General features: G+C 54.4%; 1 protein-coding gene and 1 pseudogene across 1 annotated transcript; one reads left to right on the top strand and one right to left on the bottom strand.

Annotated features, from left to right (window-relative positions):
- Positions 1–635: 635 nt before the first annotated feature.
- Positions 636–4,009, bottom strand: LOC125109850 (ral guanine nucleotide dissociation stimulator-like; annotated as a pseudogene).
- A 5,065-nt stretch (positions 4,010–9,074) lies between these two features.
- LOC125108436 (ral guanine nucleotide dissociation stimulator-like) lies at positions 9,075–12,033 on the top strand. The gene is given in 6 exon segments (XM_047744237.1): positions 9,075–9,084; positions 9,260–9,594; positions 10,373–10,588; positions 10,911–10,925; positions 10,928–11,016; positions 11,528–12,033. Coding segments are annotated over 5 exon segments (726 nt in total). The 5' UTR covers positions 9,075–9,084; positions 9,260–9,282; the 3' UTR covers positions 11,622–12,033.
- Positions 12,034–12,117: the final 84 nt, after the last annotated feature.

Here is a 12,117-nt window from a genome sequence, read left to right as displayed (position 1 = left end):
TTATTATATATCGCAAGTTACATATTTATGAAGCTTATTCTTTCACATATGCATTCAATATTTAAAACAATTTTTAATTATCTTTTTATGTCTAGCACATGGCCTGTGTGCACATAAATACATTGAATTGATTCAAGACCAAAATTGAGACTGGGGTTCTCTTGAGTGAATATAGAAAGAGGAAAGGAAGGGCATTGGGGGTCAATGTGCAAGGGCTGATTAAAAAGGTGGGCTGTGGAAACCAAATAGGAGGAAAAAAAAAAAAAAGGGAAGACTTGAGCCTATATAGATAGTGACCAGATGGTGGGGTCTTTGGGTTCAAGAACCTGGTAGGGTTGAAGAGTTGCTGGAATTAGCTTTCTAGAAGGGTGAGCAGGGATAAGGGGAAATGGCAGGTGACAGAACCCCCAGACGTGGGGAGGTGAAAAGCAGTGCCTGGGTCTAGGCTATGGTTTGGGCATGCCTGCATGGTGGGACAGGGGGTGGAGGACAGCCTCCTTGCAGTGGAAGTCAGGCATGACCTTTGGAAATGCTGAACTCAGGGCTTGTTACAAGAGAAAGAGTGAGCCAGCCCTGAAATCTTCTGAGAGTATGCTGGGATGAGCGAAAGACTGTGTGCTGCTCGGGTGGGTGGGCTAGTTGGCATGCAGACTGGTTGTTTTCCCACAGCTGGTGTCTGGCTGCCCAGGGAGCCCTAGAAGAAGGATCCCAAGCGGGGCCAGCAGAAAAAGCCCACCCCGACCCTCACCCAGCTCCTAAATGGGCCTTACCTGTCATCCTCCCTGAGCTGCTCCACAGCCCAGAACCAGGCCATGAATGGATGCTGGGGCTCTAGGTAGTAGTTCTCTGCTTCCGCCTGGAGCAGCGTGATGTCCGTGAGGACTCAGTATTCCTGGGCTGGGAGAGAGGCACAGGATGCACACCGAGCCTGGGTGGGGAAGCTACAGGGCCAGGTGACGGCTGAGCAGCGGGACAGGGGACGGGTCCTGGGTCTTGGCACACATGGCCACCCTCCTGCATGCAACTTCATGTGGTCCCAAATTGTTCTCAGAGGCAAGTAGAATAAACCCCTCCTCCGGGAAGTTCTGGTGCATTTCTGGATCCCTACTGACTGACTAGATGGGTCTTGCACTTCTTTCTTAGCAACCTGTCCCAGGAAATGGGAGATGGAGGGGAGTGGTTGGAGCCAAGGAATGTTCTTCCCAGGGGCGTCTCTGATAGGGGCTGCCTCCCCTTCCCTAGCAAGGGCTATGTATACTCACCTTACTCTTTTTGCAATAGTTGAACTCATTGCCTTGGAAAGCAGACAACCATTGTCCTTCAGAAAGAGCCCCCTGGTCAGTCCTAGCACCTTACACCCACCCCTTCTGAGGCTGCCTGTAGGCCAGGACACAGGAGGGGGCTCCTGAGACACAGACAGTGAGACTGGGGTTAGGGCAAGCCCTGGGGTGCAGAGAAAGGAAGACGTGGGGCTGGTGAAAAGGCTCCAGGTCAGCACCCTGCAGCACAACCTTCTGTGGTGATAGAAGGGATCGGCAGGTGCCTCAGGCAGGCAGGGCTCCTGTAGTGTGGCTGATGTGCAGAGTCCTGACTTCACTCTCCCCAACAGCAAGCTCTGAGGGAGAGGCTGGGGCCCATTCACCCAGAGCACAAGCAGCTTCACCTTCAGGATGCGCTGGTGCTTCAAGACTCTTGGGCACCCGTGTAGGTGCAGACTTCCTTCCCTCAGCACTGAGATGGGCAAGAGACCCCAGTTCCCAGGGGCGGCTGTGAGGCTTTGGGGAGCAGGGATTCTGAAGGATGCAGAGCACAGGGCTCAGTCCAGGGACTCTCTGCTCCCTGTCCTCAGGACTCTGGTCCCTCCTCCACAATCCTCAGGCTCACCCACCTCCAGGTAGTCCTCCATTGCAGTATCCAACATCACCAGGTCAGTGAGGAAAGTGCCAAGGTATGGGAAGACACCCTGTGTCATGAGGGAAGGTTTGGGATGAGTCTGTACTCTCTGGTGCCCACAAGGGCCCTCCCCTGAAAAGACTTCAGTGTCCTGGCCCACCCCACTTTCCCACATGGAAGGGCCTAGGACCCTTAGTTGCATCCCCTCGATTCCCTTTCCCCTCACCCTCCCAGAACATGAGACTCCTCCTAATCCCCTCCAGGGCCTACTTTTCGAAATTTGAAAATCGCAGGGTATGGAGCCCCGGGCCCCTCCCCAGCCACAAATCCATTCTCTATGCAGCCTGCTAGACTACTTCCTCCTGGTCACCTGGAAAGAAGACATTGAGGAATTGTGGTGACAGGAGGTGGAGCTGGAGACCCACATCCCACCTGTCCTGATTTGGAGGCTTCCAGCTCTCAGGGAGGAGCCCCTCTCCCCTGACCTTGGAGGCCCTGTCACACAGGCACACTCACTTTCTCTGGCAGTCCATTCCGTGCTCTCCGCAGCTTCCTCACCAGGGTGGCAAGTTTATTCGAGGGCTACTCCTAGAGGGCCAAGGACAAGATCCTTGAGAGCAGAATACCTCAGTCCCCTTACACCCACCGTCTTTGACTTCAGACCCTAGACATCCGACCTACATCTGCTGATACCGACGCTCCATTCTCCTGAAGCATGCCACAAGTCCTTCTAGAACAATCTCAGCTCCCCCATTCAGTCCATGTGGGTTCTGGAGCTTGGAGCCTGGCCTCCCTGAGCCTGTTTTCTCATGGGCAGAAGGGAGAACTCCACCTACCTCCTATGGTCTCCTGAGGACTCAGGATCCTATTATGATCATCATTTTTGTGGCCCACAACCCATCCCCACTCCATCTGTGAGCAGAGGCCTGTCCTCTGGGCTGTCTGCGTTCATATGGGCCCCCATGTGGACCATCTCGATGGACATAGAGTGACCTGAAATGTAGCCTAGGGAGGCTGGATGGGCAGCAGCAGCTTGTCGCAGCCCCAGGGGGAATCTTCAGCCCAGGCTGTCTCCACATTTGTGCCAAAGGCTTCCGCTCCCTGAGGAATGCTTCACGCCATTCCCTCCTTCATCCACACATGATCATGCCTCCTCACACCCCTCCTGTCCTTCTAGCCCTGCACCTTCCATGCTACCTTGATGAGTAGTTTCCTGCCCTGGGGGTTGTCTTGTTGGCAGAGGTTTGAGAATGTTTAAAAGCTCTTCCTGAAGAGAGGGAAAGAAGTTAGGCTCAGGGGAGGCATAACATGGCAGGGTAGAGTGTGAGTCCCTTTTCTTGGAGAACCCCCACATGTCCAACGGGCTGGCTGAGGGTTTGCTCTGGGCTGCTCTGAGCACTGAGGTCTTCATAGGATATGGGAGGGAGTTCTCCTGGGTGTCCTCCTGGGCGTTCCTTCCCAGCTTAATTGCACAGCTCGGTTTGGGAGGGGGAGTTTGGTTGAACCATGGCCAGAGTTCAGTGGCTGCCAAGTCACCACGTGGGAATATGGAATTCAGCTCAGCCCAGGGTGGCGCATGGAGGAAATTGGATTTCTCAAGCAGGAGGCATGGTGGCCTGTTTCCCAGGAAGGCTGAGAGAAGCAGCCCCAGGCCCAGGTCCTTTGGTCAGGGTTTGCTGCCTCCCAGGAGGTCCAAGCTGACTGAAGGGAAAAGGACAGGCCTTTGGGGAGATCCCACCTCCATCCTGGTCCCTTCCTGGAGAGAAGCCTACTCACCTGGAAACGCCCCATGTCCTCTTCAGGCGGTGAATGGAGACACTTTGCAGAGCCGCGAGGGTGGCATGAGGGAGGAGTAGTTCCCCCCCAGGATCTGACAGGCCTGGGGGAGGGAAGAGAAGGAGCTGTCAGTGGGAGAGCAGGAGCCCTAGATGCTCGAGAGCTTCAGTGCCCCCATCAGTTTATGGCTCCCCCCCACAACCGGATGAAGCTGATGTCCAGGTAGCTGCAAAAGGGCACAGGTCAGCCCTAAAGAGCAACACTGCTGGTGAGAGGGAGGATGTTCCCTCACTGCAAAGAAGAAGTCACATAGGAACTGAGCATCCCAAAGTTGAGCCATGCGAATGAAGGTCAGCATGCCCCCGGGCAGAAGAGCCTAGGGACCACAGATCTTCTGAGCCTGTGGTTGTGACTGACACTGGACTAGCAGAGGATTTTTCCCCAAGTTAACACCCATCATTCGGGGAACCATTCGACTCAGAATCTGAGTTTCTGGGCGCATGTTGGCCTTGCCACTGCCTCCATTCCTGGCACTGTGAGCCTCGATGGATGGCAGCCCCAACCATCTGGGCTTGATTTTTGCTTCAGAGTGAGAGAAGCAAAAGGGAACAAGGGAGAAGTGGAACATGAGAAAAGTAACTAGGAAGTGCGAAACTATTTGCGTGACGTTGAGAGAAACACGAGGCATGCTATTTCATCACGTTGAGTACATCTCGTGGCTCAGAAGCCACTCGCCTACCACCCAGAGCTTGTAGAGTGATGTCTACACCACAGGTCATGATCCCTGGGAGCCTCTGCGAAGGCTGCTCCCCTCATAGACCAGAATGAGGGAAAGAAGTCTCATTCTAAATCTATGTGGGAAACAACTGAACCGTTTCACTACCGAGGATGACAAAGTCTGCATCTTCGTGCATTTCCACCCCATCATGGGGCCCCATTATAATGATGCCAAGAGGGAAAGGGACAGTTCCAAAACAACACAAAGCCGGGACCCAGGCCTCTTCAGAGCGTTCCTCCAGGCCAAGTCCCACCCCTTCCTGCAATTCATCCAGCCTTCTATGTGTGCCTCTGATTCCCATGATACCATCGCACACGTACCACAAATACGATCTATATACACCCCAAGATGTCCCAAGGAAGTAGATTCTCCCTGATCCCCACTCTGCAGGTTGGGAATGTGGGCACTAGGTGAGACAAAGAATGACTAAGGACACAGAAGTGGGAAAGGAAAGAGAACAAAGGTTTGACTTCAGCTCTGTCTTCTGAAAGGGAGGACCCAAGTGCCATTTCCAGGGAATGGTGCCTCTGGCATTTTTCGCTCATTATGTATAGTCCCAGGGAAGAGAGATCAAGAGTCAACTGAAGGGACTGCGGAGAGGTGTGACTGAATGAAGGGCCCCAGGTATTAGAATCCTGAAAGGGTGACCTCACATCCTTCATGAGAGGCCCCAACTGAACTTAGAATTCTGGTAGCCAGGCACCCACTTTCAAAGGGCAACCTGCTCTCCAGCGCACTTGAGTGGAGACCTTCGACAGAACACGATGTTCAGTTGTTGTCTTCCTACTTCCAGGGGCGCTGGGCCAAGGGGAACCCAGAGCCGGAGACATTACTGCAGTTGCAGACAGCGCTTCAGCCCTCTTTTCCGAAGCTTCTGGTCATGGGTCGGGAGACACCAACAGGTAACACAAGGCAGCTCTTGGCAGCCCACTGGAGAGACAGCAACAACTGTGGTTCCACCTCAGCGGGCCCACACCACTTGCCCCTTAGTGTGTGGGCACACGTGTGTGTGTGTGTGTGTGTGTGTGTGTGTGTGTGTGTGTGTGTGTGTGTTTGTAGAAGTGGGGACAGGGGATGAGGGACATGCCCTTCCTGGGCAGAAGCAGGCTGCCTGGTGTTGGAGGTTGGACCATCTGTCATGTTCATACCCCAGGTCATAGCAGGCAGGATGAGAAGGTGAGGGCTGACACAATGATAAGGCTCATGGTAGTCATGAGCCTTAGAGTGTCCTCTGGCTACCTCCTTGCTTGATGTCTTTTCAGCCATCCCTCAGCCTGAACTGGAGAACACGATGTCTAGTGGGGACATGTCCCAGGAGGCTGCTAATGGCTCTTGGCCCTGTGTCTTTGGGGCACTGCATTTTCAGAGCTGCACCCCAGAGATTGTGAATGAGCTGGCTGGGGACTTCAACGACTCCAACTCGCTGGACAAGGGTCAGGTGTCCCAGGCCACCCAGGATCAGTGCTGCTCTGAGGTGAGAATGGGAAGAGGCTTCTCCATACCCAGGGCCCTCACAACTATGGGGACAAACCTGGGGCCTTCCCATAGTGTTTCCATTTGAGTATCCCACAGGCCCCACCCCAAAGTAACTGAAAACTCTGCACATCTGCCCCCAGCTATGGGTAAGGAAGGAAGACACTCTTCACCTACGTGGGACTGGTAGAAAATAGAGTGAATGTTTTCCATGGTTTGGAGGGTGGTTGTTTGCTTTCCTTTGGCCTTGTGTTGCTCTTCATGAAGCCATGAGTATCTTTGCCTTTTCGCACTGGTTTTATGATTTTCCCTACTCCTGTCAGCTAACCTGTGGAGTACCCAGCTCTGCTGGGTTCTGGAGAACTGGCCCATGCCCTTCTAAATCATCATACCAGATGGGGTGATTGAACCTACGAAAGGGACAGTGGGATCAAGCCATTCTATAGGTCTTTCTGGAACGTATCATCTCTCAGAACACATTGAATCCTATGAGGTCCACCAGCTCACAGGCTATTTCCCTCTAGGTTTTCACAGTCCCCCATAAAGGAGGTGGTCTGCTACAGTGACTCAGTCTTGCAAGGCTGCTGGATCTTGACATGACTCAATTTGGTTGCCCTTCCAGCAATGCTGCAAGGAACAGTCACCTTAAGCATCCTCACAGGTGATTTGGGTCACTCCATCTGCCAGAACTTAGACCCAAAGATTGGGTGGAAGGCCTCTGATGCCTCCTGGCCCAGGTAGCTGGCTCTGTCTTTTCAGAGCTCCACCCAGGACATCTGGCATGAGCTGCTGCAAGACTTCAGCTCCTCCATCTCCCTTGACAAGCAGCAGGGACCACAGGCCGCCAACAACATCCCATGCTGGTCTGGGGTGAGAACGGGCCCAGGTTCACGGCCAGTCTCAGGACCCAGAGATGATCAGGGCCAGGCCAGAACCCAGACTAGCACAACTGGCTGCCCTGGGGCCTGCCAAGGAAGGTGGTTTTTCCCCTGAACCTTTCTGCCCCTGACAGCAACAGGCCGAGCCTCAGCAGCATAGGCGAAATGCCATGCAGCCCATGCTTTGGACAGATCTCGGGCCCAATGCTGATGATCTTGAGCAGCCTTGGAGATTCTCAGATACTCTTTTCTCCTCTCAACAGTAGGGCTCCTTTCTCATGACTCCAAGGCATACATACAGCTCTTCATACAGGCTATGAAGAGACAGACAAGCATTTGTTGTCCAGCTAACAGCACGTGTTGAAGGCACCAGTACATTTAAGCCTAGATGGTCCTTTGGAAGCCTACAAGTGGTTGGTTTTAGGTTTTCAGCCTAGAATGTTTTTTGTGGGTGGGCACTCAAGTCCCTCGTCTTGCACAAGTTCCCAAAGGGATGGGAGGATGCAGTCTGAGCTCCAGACCCTGCTCTTCCTGCTGGTTGACGGCATTGAAGCTAACTATGTTCCCCCGCCACTCCACCCCCTTGTCTGCCTGTTGGAAAAGGAATCATCCCTGACTCTGGATGAGGCCTGCACGATACTGGCACCTAGAGAAGGGGCAGTGAAGAATTGTGGACATTCCCTGCTCCTATCCTTCCCGGAAAGAAGCCTCTCCAACATCACAACAATGGTGCTCCATCTATCAGATGTTCACATCAGCCCAGCAGGTCCTGGATCAGCAGTTCACTAAGTTTGTGCCCACCCTATAGCCAGCAGAAGGGGGAGTCTTCTGTCTACTAGTTGTAAGTCTTGGGAATATCACTGCACCTCTCTGACCTTCCCTTTCCTCTCCTGAAAAGTAGGGGTGCTAAGAGGATGAACCTCATAGGGCGACTGGAGGAAGTCATAGGAGGAAACATGGCACACACTTCTCTGTGGCCCAGCTCAGTAGAAAGGGCTGCTGAACATGCTGGCCATCTTCCTGGTTAACATTTCTCTCTCCAGGGAAGATGCGTTAAGCCTCAACCCTCACAGGCCTGTGGTCCTTCTGGGTCTACAGAAAGGAAATGGAAAGCTGGCAGGTTTTCTATTTGCAAAGGACTTCTGGCATTCCATCTAGTTGGTCCTGGTTGTGGTCCTTTATGTGCCCAGATCAAGGGGACACTGGGAGCAGCCCAAGGGCCACTCAGGATTTGCAAAGTCTTGTTTGGGATGATTTCATTCAGTCATGGATCTTAGGCACATAGGAATGCAGGCACTCTCTAGTCACCAAAAGCAGTGAATGGGTAAAGTACAGACAATGTCTGGGTCTCAACGCTCGTCCAAGGGTCAGATAGGCACTCTCCATTCTTAAGCACGCATGTCTAGCATTCATCAGATGGGGCATCTCTGTGATCTACTCTAGGGATGAATGGATCCACCTCTATTGGGACCATGAGGATGCACTCTATGATCAAGGAACAACAGGATAGGTCTTTGGGTGCCATAGGAGGGTCTGCTGCATCCACGGAGCTGGGTGGGAGGCAACAGGGTTTGTTACTGGCGAAGGACGTTCAGAACCATGGATCTCCCAGAAGTCTTCCATGGAAGAGCTTAATGGGGCGGCTACCTCTGAAGAAGCCAATGAGTCCAAGAGAGGTGTGGATGGGATGCCAAGCTCTCTGGGAAGCAGAGCCCATTGTGGGCTGAGTTGGTGCCTTCAACAGCCATCCCTTGGATTGTCCTTTCTTGCTCTGTGTGCCGCTATCCATATCCACCTCTAATGACCACCACAAGTGGGGCCAAGGACAGAAGGTGTAGGGACCAGACCACTCACCCATCAGCCTACAACCAAAGCCCAGATACTGGTCTGCATGGAGGATGCATGACTGAGGGACCAAAGGACAGACCTATGAGAGGTCCCTCATCCCACCTGGTCAGCAGTCAGCAAGGACAGCTCCAGAGCGGTTGCAAGTGGGCTGGGGCCATTCCGTGGGGCCCACACCAAAAGAATGGTGCTGTGGGAGTAGCGTGGGGAAGGAAAGGCCAGGTCTCTGTCTCTGCTCCACATATGACTTTCCCCAGCACTCTGTGTCCCATCTTGGGAACCTGGCCTGAGCAGACACAGCAGGATATCAGGCAAGGGATGTCAAGGGGGTCAAGGGGGCCTATGTGCACCTCACGTGGCATGACCGGGACCTGAACACCCATGCCCCAGTTCTGCTGAGGCAGCGCGAACTTCTGCAGCTCACAGAGGCTGAGGCAGAGGGTAAGGGGCATTGCAAGCTGGGAAGGCCATCTGGGATGGGGCTCGTGGACTGGGTATTCCTTGGAAGGCCATGGGATCTGTCCTGTTTAGGGAAAGGCACATGGAGTGTCAGTGATGTGGCTGAATTTTCCCCTTACTCTCACCCCTGTGTTGGCTATGCAATGCGTTCCAGCAGCTGAGCTGGCCAAAGAGCCTCCCATGGAGCGAGAGGCAACCCTGGCTCTGCATCAGCCATCACCTTCAGGGTCCGAGCCAGCCTCCCCTCCACCGGCCGCTCCAGAACTGGAACAGGGGCTCCTATGTTATCAAGGCTCGCCGGGTCCTGAGGCACAGACAGCTGGGCCATCGGCTTGCCTGGGAGTTTTCACTCCAGCTGTCCCAGTTGCCACTGAGCCCACTCCAGCCCCAGAGGTGTCCTGCCAACCCAAGAACCAGCTCAAAGAGAAGGAGCCTGACCTCCTGGAGTTCCCTCCCAAGCTGGTGGCAGAGCAGCTCACCTACATGGATGTGGTGAGCAGCTGGGCCCCCAGGGTAGGAGGGAAGGGCCAGCTTTTCTTCTGCTCAGCTGCCCTATACCTGCTTTTCCCTGATGTGGACTCCTAGGATATGGGGCCAGATCTCAGCTGCAGCCCTAGCCAACTGTGGAAACCCATCAGGGTTTTTAGACCTGAGCTTTCACTGTCCAACTGCAAATTGTGGAGACAGACACTGAGAAGGATTGAGGCAGAGGTACCACATAGATGCAGTAAGTCAGAACCGAGAGACCATAAATGGGAAGGCTCTGGTCCCTCGGTGGGGGGGGGGGGGGAGGGCAACTCCCTGTGTGCAGTCATGTCCATGGGTCACCCACCCATCTGCCAGGGAGCCCAAGAAGCCTCAAACTATATTAGGCAACTGATGTGTCCTGAAGGACAGGCCAGACAGGGAAAGCCGTGCCTTCAGCCACTATGTGAGAATGGGCACCTGAAAGGAGACAGGGACCACAGGGATGAGCATTTGGAGGAGAAGATGCCCCCTTGGGAGCTCCTCCTGGAGCAGCCCCCTGGACATGGAATGATCTGGGTGCACATGCCTTCCTCCCTTCCCTTGCCTCTCTTGGCTCCTGGGGCATCCTGCACTGACTTCCCTCAGAGAAAAAGAGTGGCATGAAACCCAGGCTCTCTAAGCAGGCTCAGGCCACATTCGCAGCCTCCTGAGCTCCAGCTCTGACCTGGGACCCCTCCCGAGGACATGAGTCTTGCATGTGAGAACATGTGTGTGGCTCAACAAAGCTCCCCCTGTCCCCTAGGAGCTGTTCAAGAAGGTGGTGCCCCATCAGTGCCTGGGCTCTGTCTGGTCCCCGAGGAACAGGCCTGGCAAAGAGCACCTGGAACCCACAGTCCGGGCCACCATCACCCAGTTCAATGCTGTGGCCAGCTGCATCATCACCACATGCCTAGGCAACCCAAGCATGACAGCCCGGGACAGGGCCATGGTGGTGGACCACTGGATCCAGGTGGCCAAGGTATGCTCTCCTGAGCCTCGGGAACTGCTCTTCTGTCTTTCTCCCTTCTCAAGGCTGACAACCCTGCTCTAAGACCTGTGCTCCCTAGGCTCTTCCTCCTGGGGGCATGGCCCAACGTTGGGATGCTCAGTTCCTACGTGACTCCTCCTTTGCAGTGAGGGAACATCCTCCCTCTCACCAGCAGTGTTCCTCTTTAGGGCTGACCTGTGCCCTTCTGCAGCTACCTGGACATCAGTTTCATCCGGGGGGGAGCTGTAAACTGAGGGGGGCACTCTAGGGCTCCTGCTCTCCCACTGACAGCTCCTTCTCTCCCCCCCTCCAGGCCTGTCAGATCCTGGGGGGAACTACTCCTCCCTGCATGCCATCCTTGCGGCTTTGCAGAATGTCTCCATTCACCGCCTGAAGAGGACATGGGACAACGTTTCCAGGTGAGTAGGCTTCTCTCCAGGGAGGGACCAGGATGGAGGTGGGATCTCCCCAAAGGCCTGTCCTTTTCCCTTCAGTCAGCTTGGACCTCCTGGGAGGCAGCAAACCCTGACCAAAGGACCTGGGCCTGGGGCTGCTTCTCTCAGCCTTCCTGGGAAACAGGCCACCATGCCTCCTGCTTGAGAAATCCAATTTCCTCCATGCGCCACCCTGGGCTGAGCTGAATTCCATATTCCCACGTGGTGACTTGGCAGCCACTGAACTCTCTGGCCATGGTTCAACCAAACTCCCCCTCCCAAACTGAGCTGTTCAATTAAGCTGGGAAGGGATGCCCAGGAGGATACCCAGGAGAACTCCCTCCCATATCCTATGAAGACCTCAGTGCTCAGAGCAGCCCAGAGCAAACCCTCAGCCAGCCCGTTGGACATGTGGGGGTTCTCCAAGAAAGGGGACTCGCACTCCACCCTGCCATGTTATGCCTCCCCTGAGCCTAACTTCTTTCCCTCTCTTCAGGAAGAGCTTCCAAACATTTGCAAAGCTCTGCCAACAAGACAACCCCCAGGGCAGGAAACTACTCATCAAGGTAGCATGGAAGGTGCAGGGCTAGAAGGACAGGAGGGGTGTGAGGAGGCATGATCATGTGTGGATGAAGGAGGGAATGGCCTGAAGCATTCTTCGGGGAGCGGAAGCCTTTGGCATGAATGTGCTGACAGCCTGGGCTGAAGATTCCCCCTGGGGCTGCGACAAGCTGCTGCTGCCCATCCAGCCTCCCTAGGCTACATTTCAGGTCACTCTATGTCCATCGAGATGGTCCACATGGGGGCCCATATGAACGCAGACAGCCCAGAGGACAGGCCTCTGCTCACAGATGGAGTGGGGATGGGTTGTGGGCCACAAAAATGATGATCGTAATAGGATCCTGAGTCCTCAGGAGACCATAGGAGGTAGGTGGAGTTCTCCCTTCTGCCCATGAGAAAACAGGCTCAGGGAGGCCAGGCTCCAAGCTCCAGAACCCACATGGACTGGGGGAGCTGAGATTGTTCTAGAAGGACTCATGGCATGCTTCAGAAGAATGGAGCGTCGGTATCAGCAGATGTAGGTCG

Source organism: Lutra lutra, chromosome 9 (genome assembly GCF_902655055.1).
Source record: "Lutra lutra chromosome 9, mLutLut1.2, whole genome shotgun sequence".
Lineage (NCBI taxonomy): Eukaryota > Metazoa > Chordata > Mammalia > Carnivora > Mustelidae > Lutra > Lutra lutra.
This window is presented reverse-complemented; position numbering and strand designations above follow the sequence as displayed.